Source organism: Cucurbita moschata, unplaced genomic scaffold (assembly GCF_002738365.1).
Source record: "Cucurbita moschata cultivar Rifu unplaced genomic scaffold, Cmos_1.0 Cmo_Scf00018, whole genome shotgun sequence".
In the NCBI taxonomy this organism is placed as follows: domain Eukaryota; kingdom Viridiplantae; phylum Streptophyta; class Magnoliopsida; order Cucurbitales; family Cucurbitaceae; genus Cucurbita; species Cucurbita moschata.
In genome coordinates this window covers 4,329,309-4,345,694 of record NW_019268534.1, presented here as the reverse complement: position 1 = coordinate 4,345,694, position 16,386 = coordinate 4,329,309, and the positions used below count along the sequence as shown (strand labels likewise).

Here is a 16,386-nt window from a genome sequence, read left to right as displayed (position 1 = left end):
AAACTCTTAACCTATTGGAACGTGTTTCTTACTAAAAAGATGGATTAAATTCATCAAATTTTATCATTCCTCCTATAAGATTGACAAATTTCTATCGAACAATTTCTACTTTTTTATAAGAAATGAAATATATTTAAAAAACAAGACACCACTCGAACCTACGCGGTGGGTCAGCAGTTCATTTTGGGTAAAGATCAAAATATTGACAAAATTCTATAGGTGCAATACTATCATCTCCAACCAGCAGCTCTCCATAATTAAACCTGAAATGTATAAACATCAGCCTTTTCTTCCCTTTGGTGGTTTCATGTTACCACGAACATTTGGAAGTGAATGAGGCTTTTTATCTGAGATAACTTTCATAGACTTTTCAGATTTCTTTGAAGGAATCAGTGATGAAAAAAGGATAGCATCAACAGCTTCACGCTGTTTTTTCCTTTTCACTATCAATTCTTTTCCACTGTCAGATCGACTTAGTGCATTACTGTCATTATGTTCCTCATTGGAGCTTCCTTCAACCATGGGAGCTGAAGCTTCCATATTACTATCAATGGTATCATGCCGAGGTGCCCCTTTCAATCTTTTTGAGGTCTGTGATATCTGCTGATGATTATCAACGATAACTCGTTCGGAATGATCTAAATTACTCGACTTTTCACGGTCGACTTTCCTCTTACCCCGACTAATATTGATATCTTTCCCTTCCCTTTCGAAGGTTTCTTTCCCACTTCGTTTTGCATGGCGCCTTGCGTTAACATTGTCAGTCTTCAGATTTCTTGAACCATTAGCCATAGCCTCTGGATAAGAATTTCTAGGAGTAGCAGTTTTGAATGTTGAATCGTATGGCATTTTTACTGATAGAACCAAATTTCTCTCTTTGGCATCCTTCAAAAGAGCTCCCCAGTCAGGGTTTACTTGCAAAGTCCTTGAATTTCCTAATACCCAAAGAGAGAGCTTCGCTCGTGTTAGAGCAACATTCATACGTCTAGCATCAGCAACAAACCCGATACCACTCGAGTTTTTCCCAGAAGTAGAATTTGGCTCTGCTGCCCTTACAGTGGACAGTATCAGTATATCAACTTCACGACCTTGGAAACCATCCACGGTATTAAATTCCATGTCAACTATCAAAGAAGTCCCCAATGAATGTGCGAAACGGGACCGTAGAAGTGAAAGCTGACACTTATAGGGAGTTATGATGCCAATTTTTACTCTGCTGAACTCAGTTGGATGGCTGTGATGCATCAAAAATCAAAATTTAAAACGGTAAGCAATAGGCTCTCTCCAAGTATACATAAACAAATTTGAAATGAGATAAAGAATCATCTACTACCTCTCTTTGAAAAACTTCACTAGCTCAACTGCAGCATCAGCCTCATGTTCGTTATAGAGTGAAAATGCACCACCACTTTTACTTCGAAGCTCCTTACCGTCCAAAATGTCGTAGAAAATATATGGTCCCAAACCTTTTGTCTCGTGAAATGGTGCCATTTTTTCAGACATCCTATCTCCATTAAGCAATTTTCCATCATAAAAATGCTGAGAAGGAAAATGACAGATCGCTGGATGCATCCTATACTGAGAATGGTATGGACATTGTCAGATAAATCCCTCCAAACCATCTATTTTGAAGCCAGAAAATTGAAGAAACAAAAAACGACGCATCCTATTTATGTAAGTATGCCATCAGTAGTCCAAAAGAAAGCCCAAGCAAAATATAATCGAAGGGTTTTCTTCTCCTTAGTGGGGTCATCCTTTTACAGAGGCAAAAAAATCCTGTGTAAATCCTTTTATCCTTTTATAGATTATAGTCCAAATACACTGGTTGGAGTTTTTTTTTTTTTTTTTTTTTTTTCTTTTTCCTCTCCTTCTGTCCTTTTCATTCATCAATGAAACTAAAGCATTTTCCTCATGAAAAAATGATATGGAGGTCATCTTTTTTCTTTATTCAATGAAAGACGTACTATTATTTTAGTGCAATTTAACTTACCTGTCTTGTCAGCATGACAACTGGATGCCCAGCCCTTTGTAATCGCTCGAACATACTGCATTCATACAAGAACTTACTTGCAACGTTAGAAAGAACAGTTGCAGGCAGCTGCTTCGGATCTCCAACCTTCGATGATAAATTGATGACTCAGTATAGATGCTCAACAATGAATGGGAAAGTTGCAAAGGCAATAAGTTAAATACTCCTTACCATTATGCATCTGACCGCACTTGATTTTAAAAGCTGAAGAGGTATTAACGTAGCAGGTTCCAAAGCCTAAAGCAAGAAGGAATGTTTAAAAAAGAAGAGGAAAAAAGACCAGGCTTAACCAGTCCGCTTAAAACTAAATTCTAGATTGTACTAAAAATGAAAAGAAAAAAGAAACTAACTTCTAGACAAACAAACTTACTTGAGCAGCTTCATCAATCACAACAGCATCAAATAGAGTATTTTCTGATGGACTTCCAAACTTGCAACTTAATATCGGTTCAGCACACACTGCATAAAGGTCTCCACCACAGCCACTTAAAGTGCTTACCACTATTTCAGCTTCCCTTAGTATTGACTTTCGTAATTTGTGCTTTAGTGCTTTGACTTCCTCGTAATTTTTCTTCTCAAATGCTTGTGCTATACTAATATCTTTATATATTTGCTTCTTTTGTTCATATAGTTTTCGAAGCATTGATTCTATTTCCTTTAAAGACATCTTTTCATCATCCCCCTTCGAGTTGTCCGCAGAACTTTTGAGATCAGGATTTTCATCCCTCAGGTTAGCACATTCGACTTCATAATATCTAATACGATCTACCAACTTCTCTAGATTACTACGAAGTTCCATAGATGAGTTCGTCCCTAAATCATTTTTCACATCATTAGAACCCATTCTCTCTTCAGCCAACTGCTGATCAACAAGAGTGTCAATAAAGAATGGCAGTGAATTTGGATGAACCGTCTTAGCATTTCCAACTCTGACAAGGTATGGCTTGTACATCTTACCATCAGTGTCATAAAGACCTAGATTGGAAATTCTGGATACCAATTCATCAACCGCTGCATTGGATTGAGCACAAATAAGAACCCTTCTTTTCATGGTACAATCTATTGATTTTAAATTTCTTTGGTTGTCCTCATTCAACTGTCTAGCCAATGCTGCATTTTGCCATGCCCTTGCAATTGCAACAGTCTGGCTAATCTGTGGCCTTGAATCAGCTTGCAAGACATTGTTTTGTTTCAAATTTCTATTAAGAGAAGGTGCAGCATGTTTAGTTCTTGGTGAAGCAGAAGCGAGCAAGGCACTAACAATGGCCAATATAGTTCTCGTCTTTCCAGTACCTGTCAACAGAAAACAAAGAAGAATTAGAGAATATCATACCTGCTCAACGTCAGATCCTGAATATCCACATACCTGGTGGACCCTGAACGAGTGATAATGGCATGTCATTATTCATATTTCTTGATCCAATGGAAATATCAATTGCTTGGAGTTGACTGACATTAAAGGATGATTTTAATATCTGTTGCAATGGTCGGGTCAGTTTACTTAGATCAACTACTTTGGATTCATCATGAGGAATAGACGTAGTTTCGGGCTTTAATATCGTTGGAACTACGGGAATATCCTTGATCGATGAAAGTGCCTGAAATTCTCGTAATTGAGGTGTAATGCTCATAATCCGACTTGCATGCCATTTGCTACGTTCAATTAGGTTCTTTCTAGCTTGATGTAGTCGAGAAGAGCCATTCAATAAATAGAACCTAATTATGAGCAAATTCATTCTCCTTTTATTATCTCTCTCGCGCCTATCCACCTGAAAAGCAAACAGGTACATTTAGAATCCTTGTTTAAAAGGAAGGGGAGGAGGAATTAGAATGCATGCAAAATATTTTAGACACCGAAGTAGATTAAACCATAAGGAAACAGACAAGCAGAACTGAGTGGCACAAAGGCCCAGCCCCCTGCCCAGAGCTGAGTTCAAAACCTCTCAAGCACACACTCTAACGCCCCATGCCCAAGAAACAACCTTTTGCAATACAAACATAACAACCTTTTACAATGAGGTAAGAATCCTAAACCGAGGACAAACCATACAGGACAATGGGTAAAGAAACTAAAAGAACACCCAATATTATTATTCTTCTTCTTACCACAAGAAACACTAAGAAGCTACATCACATAATATTATTATTCTCTCCAATTTAATAAATAAAAAGAATTCCAGAGTGCCGTAGAATACCTTTCCAACCATATGTGCACCCTGTGGAGATTTTTGCGGAAGCTCTTTAGAAAGCAAGAGGAGGTCATTTTCAGCAAAGCTTTTAGAAGCCACTGAATTGTTGTCATCATAGGCAAAACGAACAAGATGAAATTCATCAACTCTCTCAACCGATAGTGCAGAAATGCTGCCCAAATACATCTCATCCCAAGAAGACCTCTCTAAAAATGAATTGCGTAACTGAGCTTTAAACTCCTCCAAAATCAACGGCCGAAAAATTTCCACATACTGTTCTGAAGATTGAAAACAAACAGGAACCTCTTTTAAGTGTTTAACAGTCTGATTCTTATCTTCACTTACAGATGTCAAACCAATCATGGAAAAGTAATCTAATTCCAATATAGATTTATACCAGTCGTCAAGCCTTGGTGGTTTAAATCTTTTTGCACCTACCATATGCCTACGTAAATTGACAGCTCTGTTCTCAAAAGGTGTTTTAAGTTGGATGACTCGTCGCTTGGGAACAGTGGCGATTGGTTTTGAAATAATTGTTTTCTGGTTTCTGACAGAATTGAGTTCAATTTCCAGTGGATCATCGGCAGCATCAGACACTACTTTTTTCAAAAGAGCATAACCTGCTACAGAAACTGCGGTTTCACAAGATTGACTTTTGCTTTTGGAGCCAGTTGCTTTATTGGGTAAGACCTTCAAATCAATTCTGTCATTTAGAGTAACATGTTCTTTTGGAATGCATTCAGAATCCGTTTTTCTAGGTTTGATATCAACTTCCTTAGATCTCAAGACAGATGACGTTGTTGGTCGGGCTCTTGAATCAACAGAGGCCTGCTCTTTGAGTGCAAGCGTAGAGCTACTTTTATCATTTGTTTCTTGTTCTCTATCTACTACATATTTTGAAGGCTCAGTAACCAACACCTTTTTTTCCCCAAAATCATCTCGTGTATCATTTTCATCAATGGGAGCTAATTTACCAACCAATTGACCTACGTCAGATTCAGATAAAAAGGCCCTAGGCGGTGAAATATATTCTTTTGTTTCATCATCTGAAAGAACAATCAATTCACTAATATTTTCCTTCTTCACCTCTGACCTCTTGGCCAGCATCGGGACATCTACGTCCTCTACACCAAAAGACTCTGACTTTGAGATGGAAAGCTTGTGGTTAGAGGGGAAGTCTTCAAGCACTAAAGCACTCGATTCCAAATTGGTCTTGGCAATATTGTGCTTTTCGTTCTTGGATAATAAAATCGTGAGGTGTGCTACCTTTTCTGTTAACTCATCCATCACAGCATCATCTAAAGAAAAGTTAAACCAAAGTGTACTTAAAAAATCAGTGACAATATTGGATCTACATTATCATAATAAATGGTATAGAACATCATTTCTGTGTGAAAAAAAGGAAGTTTGTAGACCACAGTTTGCTTTCTTATATGGGGAAAAAAAACCTCACCTAAGGATATAAGGTTTTCAATATCCCTAATTGTTGATGAAGCTGAAAGACAACATGATCCCTTAAAGAAGTTCAGCAACGAAATAACAGCTCGTCTCCAGTAAGTAAGAACAACCTTAAGAGATGACTTTCCCCAATCCATTAGATCATGAAGCCAATTGAAACCACATGCATTATTCACTGCCATTTTGTTACCAGACGGTTCCATTAATGATGGGTTAAATCGTTCATAAACAATGGGGATGATCTCAAGTAAGCGGACACAGGTCATCTGTAAACAAAGAAAAGTAATATGATAAGACAATTTTGCAATTAGTAAACAAGTCTTGTCAGTCTATGAGAAGTTAAATATTAAGATAAGAACTTTCCAACATGAGGAAGTTTGTGAAGAGGTCTGTAGAATTTACTGAATTCATTTTCTCGTCCATGAAACTGGGGAAAATTCTTCTTCTTTTTCTTATTTTGCAGATTCAAATTTCTTTTCAAAAGAATATTTAAAAGGGATTGCAGAGAGGTCAGTAGAGTTAATGAATCCATTCCCTCATCAATGAAACTGGGAGGGAAAAGAAGTGTTTCTTTTCTTTTTTTTCTTTTTCTTCTTTTTTGACATTCCCTTTTCCTTTTTTTGCAGATGTGAAGTATGTTTTTACAACAATTCTTAAGAATCTGCTAATTTTCAGAATTATTCCAAACTTAGAGTCACTTTTCCACTAAAGAATTCTGTTTTTCTTTCCTTTGTTTTTCACTCTTTTGAGAGTTTGTTTCTTTGAGCAACTGCTTCTTTTCATTTATGATTCTTGTTCAAAAACTAAAAGAGATGATCTCAATCATTTATTAGTCTGTTGAAAAATCTCTTTAAGCGACAACTTATCCAAACTCATCTTTAGGATTGGCAATTTATACTTTTTATAGAAGTGCCTTATTTATTTATTTATTAGCTTTGTAGTTAAGCCACATTAAATTATCATAGAAGAAAATATTTTCTCAGATTCACAGAAAAATTAACCGAACAATCTTTGACAATCAAACAAGCCTCTTAATCCCAAAAGCACTCCATTTGGACACAAAATAGAACAAGAAAACAATCAAGACATTTGTCTTTGAAAGAGGTACGAAGCTCATAATATTGCAGGCCAAAAACGAAATGAACAGATGAGCAGTTATCATCTTAAAAAGTGTAGATTGGACATACTTGACAAAAACTGTAATCGAAAAATGCCTTGCCTTCAACCAATAGCCTCCAAATAGAAGGCCACGCTGCTTTGGATAGTAAACAACTGAACTGTTGGAGCAATTTCGAATTAACTTTTGAAGTTTGTTTGCCCAAGTTCAGCATGGGTGTATCAAAAACTGGCTGTCTAAGAAATCCCCCTTGAGAAGAGGTATTTGTGACATCCGTATGATTGGATGAATTTCCTGGCAAAGCTGAATGAGGTGAATCGCCTTCCTGGAGTAGCTTACGAAGTATGAAAAACAAATGATGCAGATTCTGGAATTTCACAAGGATAGAATCCATTTGAACCTAGACAGTAGAAATGAAATTGCATAAGAACGATCACAAATGGGATGGAATAAAGGCCTCCAACATCACAATCACAGTTTCAAAAACCAAATTAAAAGTACAAAAGTCTGATCAGCCCAAATACTGCAAGAACCGAGTATTTATTATAGAACATAGTTTAGCCTCATTGTGCTATTGTTGAACTTCTCGATATATGAAATGACAATATATCTTTAGTGGTTCGTTCTATCATGATGAATAAGATTTCTTGTTATTGATTAATGCCTGATTATCACAAAATATTTTGAATGAACACAGGGTTTCTCTCTTTAGTTCTTTCAAAAGCTTTTTAGTCCACATACCTTTACAAATTTCCAAAACTGGGGCTCAATATTCAGCTTCTACATTACTTGCAACAATTATTTGCTTTTTGCTTCTCCAAAAATTTCCCCAAACATAAGAGCAATATTCAGATGTATAGCTTTGGTCAATTAATTCTCCAGCCAAACTGGCATTAGTATAGAGTTCAACCATTCTATTTGATGAATTTTTCAACAATAATCCATCACCTAGAGTGCCTTTCAAGTATCTTAAAACTCTATTCACAACCCTAAGATAATATTCGTTTGGACTATTCATATACAGACTAACAATACTAACTGAGTAAGCAATGTATGGTCTGGTATGTGACAGGTAAATTAACTTTTCCACAAGTCTTTGATACATGTGCTTGCTAATAATATATTCTTCACTCTGGTTTTGAAATAAAATCAGATCCATAAAGGTTGCAGCCGGCTTACACACAAGATTTCCTATCTCCTTTAGTAAGTCTAGAATATACTTCATTTTAAAAATGACAATACCATTCTTAGATCTCGCCACTTCCATTCCTGAAAAGTATCCTAAACTTTCCAAGTCCTTGATTTCAAACTCAGTTGCAAGAATTGTTTTCAAATTATGGATCTCCCTAAGATAATCTCATGTAGTGATAATATCATCTACATACACAATTAAGGTTACAATTTTTCCATCTGAGGATTTTATGAACAAGGTATGATTAGCCTGAGATTTTTTAGTCTATACAATGGCCTTCTCGACCTGCATAGGCTTTTATTAGACTTGTTCTCCATTGCAGACGGGGTCTGCATATAAACTTCTTCGATATCATCATCATTATTGACATCAAGTTGACAAAGACACCCATCTTGATTTAAGAGCTTTTTAAGTGTCTTCAATTTACCCATAAAATGATACCCTTCCCATCTACCATGAACCTTTACCTGCCACCACAAAGGAAGAGTGGATTTAAAAGAGGGATGATCCAACTACATATTCTCAGACCGGAAATGACATGGCCCCCAACTAGGGGAACCAGAATCCAAAAATAAAGGTCAATGATCAAATGTAACTCTAGGACCTAGGGCTAACGTCTGTTGAGAACCCTTTAGACAATAAGAACCTATGGGTTCTACTTAAGGCTCTAACATTAGACGGGTATATCTTCCATTCACTAAAAGTGGATCAAAGAGCTCACACTCATTGATGAAACGAAAACACCCTTCACAACATCCAAAGAATGGAGCAAATCCCATCCCAGAGGATTAAGATGCCCTATGTAGTCTCCACCGACTCTAAACAGACCCACTTGATCTTCCCTTCTACCCCAAAGGCAATTCATCAACTCCTTGGAAAAGCTATCTTTCTTTGTTTCCACCAGAATTATAATATATGGGTTCTCCTTATTAAGAACCTCCTAAACTAAACTCTGCTTTTTCCTCCCCCTGACCTCTAACGTTCCAAGATATCACTTTCATTGTGACAATGCTTGAACCCCTGATTCAAATGAAGCCTTTCTACCTTCATAATTTATAGTGCACGTAGTATCCTCCCTGGAAACAACTTGAAGGTTTGTTGAGGCTTGAGAAGACCAAACTGAAGACCCTCCATTAAAAGCGAAAGTAGGGAGATCACATGAACATCTAGGACAAGGTAAAGGTCCTTGCTCCCCCCACCACACCAACTACTCCATTGGTCAAAAGGTGGCAACCTACTGAGGAACCACCACTCGGGCAAAGGTGGAAGGAGAAAGAACTAGAACACTCCCCTCTGAAGGCTAAATCATAGGAAGAACCATAGCTCAACAAAAATGGGGGGATGGGATGGGTGGAGCTGAAGAGAGGGAGACATTGGTGGAAAGAAAGCCCCACTCCCCCTGCAAGAGGCCAGGCCTAGACAAGGGAGCCTAAACAGACAAGAAAAGTCCACATCCCCCGCAGCCTCCAAAGTAGGAGACAAAGCGAGAAAAGGAAAGCATACTTCTCCGACCTTTACATCAGAATTGGCCTCAGAAGAAGGGTGTAAGGGGCTAATGAAACAGGACCTGTCAAATTAACTCTCACAACTTTCGGCAGATTCTCCAAATGCCAAGAGATGGGCCAACTGATTAGTAAGATTCTCAAAGACCATAACCTCTGTCACTACACCCAACAGCTTCTTATCACTCTCCTCAACAAACAACAACAGAAGATTGCAGTGATCATCTTCCTTGAGCATCGACGAGAAAGGAAAGGATTCATTTCTTGCGTAGCTAACAATCGAGGAAACTGAGACATAACCATCATGGCTAACTCTGAAATCTGGAAAATCAAATTGTTTGAAGACATCTCCCCCTTGCGCTCAACTGACAACTCACCCAAGGGTAGAGAATACAGCTCACAGCCAAAATAAAATCAGGTTTTTTACTTCCATCTTCTTCAATCTTGTCAAAACAAAATCTCTCAATCATTTTATGGGAGAAATTAATAGAAAAAGTTCCTAAAGAAAGGAAAATTACAACATTTTAAGCCCTATGAGGAGCTTGAAAATTTATTCCTCAAAATCTGCTTAATGTCCTCCTAGTCCTAAATTATCTTATTTGCAACCACCCCACTCTAACAAACATTGCTATTAGCTACAAGTATATCCCTAATAATACCACAATAACAATCTTATACAAAGCCTATAGCACACTAAATAGGGATCCAGCACCCTGAGACAACAATAAGCAATGTAGAAAACGTACTTGATTAAAGGAGCAAAGAGAATGCAGAAAAAGCAATATCCATGTATATAAAAAAAATTAGGATGTATGACACACATGCATGTTAGAGAGATACTGCTAGTAAATTTGGCGAACTTTGAACAGCGAATTTGGCTACATAATTAACTAAAGTTTTATTCCAATAAGAAATACAGATGCAAATATAAGTATCAATGAGAAAGAGAATACAAATAGATTTAAATTAAATAATAACCGAGAGATACTGCTAGTAAATTTGGAAAATTTTGAACAGCAAATTTGGCTACATAATTAACTGAAGTTTTATTCCAATAAGAAATACAGATGCAAACTTAAGTATCAATGAGAAAGAGAATACAAATAGATTTAAATTAAATAATACATATAAATGATAACCTAGCTCACATTAGAGTTACAATTACCAGTTTCAAAGCATGTCTCATGCCCAGAAAGACGGCAGATAATGAGTCCTCGGAAGAACAAAGAAACTCCAAACCACAAGAGAGACCCTTCGTGTTTGAAATTTGTTCCAAGACATGCTTTCCAAACTGCCTGACATTCTGAATAAAAACAACATATCCATATTTGTGCACTTTTTGGATAAGAATAAAAATGAAACGGAAAAGGATAAACAGAAGACTTAGAATCATTTTTAAAAAGGGAACAAAAGAAAAAGGTAATACATTACATCACTACAATCATAAAGTGAAAGGATCAGACTTTCCCCCATTCTAGGCTCCCAAGTCCACTGCTTCCTCAGCTCTCCTTGCCCAAACAGAACTAAGAAATGGGCAGTCAACCTGAAACAGGCGTAAACTAAAATGAACCAAGTATTATAGAATCTGTCACCAATTAGATAAAGCACAATCCTACTAAAAGCGCTGCAGAATAGAACTAATTTTAAAAAGTAACTCTGAACAGCTCAAAATAAATTTTACACGTAGATGAATGCCAAAACCTGTTAAACGTTTTTAATAAAGGAAGCAACATTGTGCACACTTTTAGTGAGTTTTTTGACTCTTTCCCATCCCCACCGTCATCTGAACCAGTTGGCACCTTCCATCCCAGTGAACTGGAGATTTCAAAAGAAGACGATATCCAAGTTCTCAGTGGAAGTTCACCTTCAGAAGTGATTTCAGATTCTACCATAGAAAAACGTGATCGAGCCCAGAATATGGCTTTCGAAAACGATACTGGCAGAACCAAGGGGTCAATATCAACCAGAACATCAATCCATAACATAGGAATGCACATCCACTGTTTAAATTCTGTCGAAATTATATTGCTCTGCAGACTGAATCCACCCCAACAATCATCATCCATTTCATTGGGAGCAAAAATAAGTACATTCTCATCTTCAGCAACATCGAAGTTATGGTTCATGTTACTTTCACTGGAAAGCGGTACTATACAACTATCCAGCATTGAATGTATCAATGCAGCAGCATCTGATACTATAATAGATTGTATAAGCTCAAATGCCGGTTGCCTCAGTGAGCTGTGAAGAGAAGAATCCTTCAGTGATGACACAAGAGAAGGGCCCCTGGTCAATGAAAAAATGACAACACGAGTCACACAATCTAATAGTGACTTGAAGAATAACATCTATATTACATTAAATAGTGATCAATCAAATCTGTCGTCGTGTAATTTCTTTGTCGGCTACACAATCTAGTAGTTAAGTTAAATGCTATAACAACTATCAATTAATTTCCCCTACTAAGTACATGTGCCAGTCTCCTTGGACCAACACTGACCAGGATTTGAATCTTATACACTTCGGGTAGCTCCTCATAATTTGTCCAAACTAAGCCTTGTGTCTGCAACCTTACAGATATCACTAAGATTTTCAAATACCAAATTCAAATTATTGAAGAACGTACTTACAATAGGAATCAAGTGGGGTAGACATGTATGCATGCATGGGCGCACACACACATATATTTGAACGAGGGGCAACTTTTTATTGATATAACGAAAAGAGACTAATGCTCAGATGATAAAACTTCAAAATGGAAAGATAAAAGCATTCCAATTAATACATAAGTACTGTAACGAGAAATCAACAAAAGAGTTGGAAAGAGAGTACCATACGGTATGTGTGTGTATAAGAACACACATAGGTAACTGTTCTAATAAGTCTCATCAATACAACAGACCTATAGCCAACACAGATATTAAATAAGACAAGGTGCCAAAAACACTACAGCAACTATCTGCAAGCAAGATGAATCCTATGTGTAATACGTCTCATCAATACAAAAGACCTATCCAGCAAAAATAAAGTATGACAAGGTGCCAAAAACATTAGAGCAACTATCTACAAGCAATATTATTCCTTTGTTTGAGAGTAAAATAAGGACAGTATAGGAAAGCAATCCTAAACAAAGTAAATTGGCAACATCTTTGAACAGCATATCTAAATGAATACATGCCAGATCACATAACTTACAACTCTAAGGATTAGCCACCCCTTCAAGATTCTGAAGGTAGACATAATTGCCAAAAACTACCATCTTGCTCAAATTCTTTAATCAAATACAAAAGGTTTACAAGTTTGCTTCTATCAGAGGAAGCAAAAGATATCTTAATTGTTCACAGACCAGAGGTGAGCGGGACAAAGCCAATTCTTCCTGCCCACCCTGTCTTTCTCTCTCTACCTTTAATATATAAAAAGAAATTTCATTGATAAATGAAATAAAAGAATACCAAAAAGCTTAGGAGTTAATTCTCTAGTGGCTAGTGTTTATAACATAATTGCAAACGATAATTAATTAATTAATTAATTTAGTACACCAATATGAGGCTAAAAGCAAAATATAAAACCATAGGTAAGCTTACTCGCAAACTTCAAAGTTAAAAATTATACTGTTGTGCTCTAACAAAGTGTGCTAGGTTAAGGCACCGCAGGTGTAGACCCCATATAGTCAACCATTGAACATTCTCTCTCAATCTTCATATTTCTTTCTTCTTTTTCTTTTTCTTTTTTTAGACAATTTCATTGAGGATTGAAGTTTACAAAAGGGATGTATTATCCACAGTGTTTACGACATTCTCAATTTACAATGAAGGAGGTATAACTATAGAAAGTAAAAATATTAGACCGTTTACATCAAGATATAGCTTGGTAAACAAAATTGTCAAAAAGTTTTGTGAAGGTCTGTGCCTTTTTTGCAAATATTCTCTTATTTCTTTCTTTCCACAAATTTCAAAAGAAAGTCATGATGAGGTTTTTCCAAAGTAGGGTTTTTGCATACTTGAAAGTGTGGTACATTAAGGCAATATCAAAAAGATCCTATACCTCCCTAGGAAATGTGAGATGTCATCCGAATATATTGAGAATCGTTGTCCAGAAATTCTAAGCATATGTGCATTGCATAAACAAGTGGCTTTGTGATTCATTTTCTTTCTTGCATAATTGACACCAATTTGGAGAAAGAGTGGTGTAAGACATTCTTTTTTGAAGATTTTCACTTGTGTTAATGGCTTTATGCTATTTCCGAAAGGAAGAACTTCACCTTTTTAGGCTGATGTCCTTTCCATATTGTCTTTGCTAGCGTGGGATTTATTGCTTCTACTTTTTTCCCCATGTCCATCATCAAGGATTTTGTAGAAAAGACCCCGTCAGCACCAAGGAACCAAGTCAATGAGTCTGCTTTGTTTAACATTCCCACAGGGGCAAGTTCAAGGCTTAATTCGGCCTATTATGTTGCTTCATTATCCTTTAAATTCCTACCAAGCTTTAGGTCCCAAAATTTGTTGACAACATTCTACGTTAAGTGGATACCTCAAGGCTAGTGTGGTGTTTTCAATCCATGGGTCGGTCCAAAATGATGTGTTTCCTCCATCACCCACCTTATGGCAAGTTCGGTTGGTGATGAAGTTTTGATGTTTCTTTATGTACTCCCAAGGCCCTTTTGTAGAAGATGGAGGGGGTAATTTTTGTTTGATGTAGGAGTATATTTAGCCTTTATAAGATTTCTCCACAAGGCCTTTTCTTTTCTTCATGATGATATCTCCATATCCATTTGGCAAGAAGAGCTTTGTTCTTCTTCCTTACTGAGAGAAGACCGAGGCCTCCCTTTTCTGTTGGGAGGTTTATAATATTTCATCGAACAAGGTATGGATCATCTTTCTACAAGTAGTTTCTGAATAATCTTTCTATATCTACGACCACTTTTTATGGCATTTCAAATAGAGACAAGTAGTAAGTGGGGAGGTTGGACAATGTGGCTTGTATTAGGGTGAGTCTTCCGCCTTTTGAATAATGTGGCTTGAAAATTCTCTCTCAATCTTCTTATTTCTAATCACACCTCCAAACTAACTTCATGGTCCCTATCATAGTGCTTGTGCACCCACAAAAATCCACCCTACAAATCAATTACATGCAGTCTAATATTAAGCTGGCGCTGGCACTTTCCCCATGATTTGTTCATTCCCCATTTTCTTGGTATTTTCATGCGTCTTCCTCTGCTTTGCATGTAGAAATTTAAGCTTAGGCTTATGACCCAAATGCATAAATTTACATGAGTTTCCTTTTAAAAGGAGGGAACACAGATATCAGATAGTTCAGATCGAATGGGAGAGAAAAATATATAGTCCACATTTTAAATCAAAGTCAGAACGAGGCTAACTCACCACATATGTGCGCACTCAAAAGGGGGGCATGGTGGATTCATCTTATAACCTCGATGAACAATTTGAAGAGCTATCTGAAAATAAAGTCTAGCAATAAATTTACATTCATAAATACATATACATACAACCAAAAAATATTAATATGTGCATGTGAAACACAATTCTGAATTGTTGAATAAAGAAATTAGTACGACCATTCATGGGGGAGAAAAAAACCAACCTGACAAGCCTTTTGCCTGGTTAGGACACTAAAATTACTGCTAACTGGCACTTGATGAAGAAGGAAATAAAGAAAATGCCTACGTTGCTTTTCATGTTCCCCATCTTGCAATGCCTCGAGAGACTGGATGCATAGCACATTTAAGGTCAGTAATGAGAATGAACTAAATTATAAAAAGAAAAAAAAAAAAAGAGATATATCAACAGCAACAAAAATAAAAATGAAGGTCAAATAAACTTAGCCAAAGGCCCCAAATACTTGCCCGCAAAAACGGCAGAAAAAGATCAAAAATATCTTTATGACTTTTCTCATTTCGAGTGTGGAAGCACTGACCCAATAAAGTGTTGCGCATCACACTAGGAGATAATGTAGACCTCAACCAAAGCTTACAGCCTTAAAGGACATTTGTTAAGAAAATTTGTTAAAACCTGTACAATTTACTGCAAACTCACGCACAAATGAAAACAGTGAAAAAATGGCACTGACCAAGCATCTCAAAGAGTAGTCTTAAGCATGAAACTGCATGAGAGAATTCAAGTGAATCGCTACTTATATGATTAAGTACAATGTCAAGAAAAATGGGATAACGCTCCAATATCCCTTCTTCAAAGGCAGGAGGCTCCAAGAATCCAAGCCTTCAAAAAAAAAAAGAAGTATATAAGAAGCAAAAGAGGAAAAAAAATATCATAATTATATCAAAGGTTTAGCAACCACTTCCTACAATGACTTGATCCCAAGCCATACTGATAAACGGTCTAGCTGTACTCTTGGCCTTATAATCTGAGAAGTTGATGACAGAACTTCTGTTTCCAGAAAACTTATAAATTTCTTAAGCAAAGGCTGCAAAGGTTCCAAATCTGTCGCCATCCTACAACCAGGAGAACATATTCAAAAAGTCTTAGTCCTGCATTTTGAGTGCTAAGAAACAAAGGATAACATGCTCTGATACTTCAAGTTCGCGCACGAGATTTGTAAGATACAAAAAGAAAAAAAAAAAAAGGATAATGATGAGAAATAAGTTTAAAAACGTCTTGTTTCCTCCCCTATATAAATTAGTCTTTATGTAATATAAAATCATATCTTAATGGCCACCTTAATATGATTGATTTTTATGAGTTGAGAAAATTCAGTGTCTTGGCATGGATCGTGCTTAATGGCCATCTTAATATGATTGATTTTCTCTAGAAAAAGCTTCTATCTTCAGCCTTGCAGCTCTCTTGATTAGTAGTTCATCTTTGGTAATTCCTTGGTTAATGTTTTCAAATTTCCTTTCTAGATTTTTTTTTTTTTTTTTTTTT

At 36.6% G+C, this 16,386-nt stretch overlaps 1 protein-coding gene across 2 annotated transcripts in view; it reads right to left on the bottom strand.

The window, feature by feature from the left end:
- Positions 1 to 230: 230 nt before the first annotated feature.
- The window catches only part of LOC111456069, a 19,479-nt gene continuing 3,323 nt past the window's right edge, over positions 231 to 16,386 (bottom strand). For both annotated transcript variants that reach the window (XM_023097800.1, XM_023097801.1), the window contains 17 exons: positions 15,810 to 15,956; positions 15,575 to 15,723; positions 15,351 to 15,481; positions 15,089 to 15,211; positions 14,869 to 14,942; positions 11,189 to 11,773; positions 10,919 to 11,030; positions 10,653 to 10,790; positions 6,864 to 7,193; positions 5,672 to 5,942; positions 4,225 to 5,516; positions 3,396 to 3,798; positions 2,400 to 3,322; positions 2,201 to 2,266; positions 1,991 to 2,116; positions 1,334 to 1,578; positions 231 to 1,234 (listed from right to left, as the gene is read on the bottom strand). In XM_023097800.1, the coding sequence (XP_022953568.1) occupies positions 280 to 1,234; positions 1,334 to 1,578; positions 1,991 to 2,116; positions 2,201 to 2,266; positions 2,400 to 3,322; positions 3,396 to 3,798; positions 4,225 to 5,516; positions 5,672 to 5,942; positions 6,864 to 7,193; positions 10,653 to 10,790; positions 10,919 to 11,030; positions 11,189 to 11,773; positions 14,869 to 14,942; positions 15,089 to 15,211; positions 15,351 to 15,481; positions 15,575 to 15,723; positions 15,810 to 15,956 (6,070 nt within the window). In that variant the 3' untranslated portion in view covers positions 231 to 279. The remainder of the gene's footprint in view (positions 1,235 to 1,333; positions 1,579 to 1,990; positions 2,117 to 2,200; positions 2,267 to 2,399; positions 3,323 to 3,395; positions 3,799 to 4,224; positions 5,517 to 5,671; positions 5,943 to 6,863; positions 7,194 to 10,652; positions 10,791 to 10,918; positions 11,031 to 11,188; positions 11,774 to 14,868; positions 14,943 to 15,088; positions 15,212 to 15,350; positions 15,482 to 15,574; positions 15,724 to 15,809; positions 15,957 to 16,386) is intronic.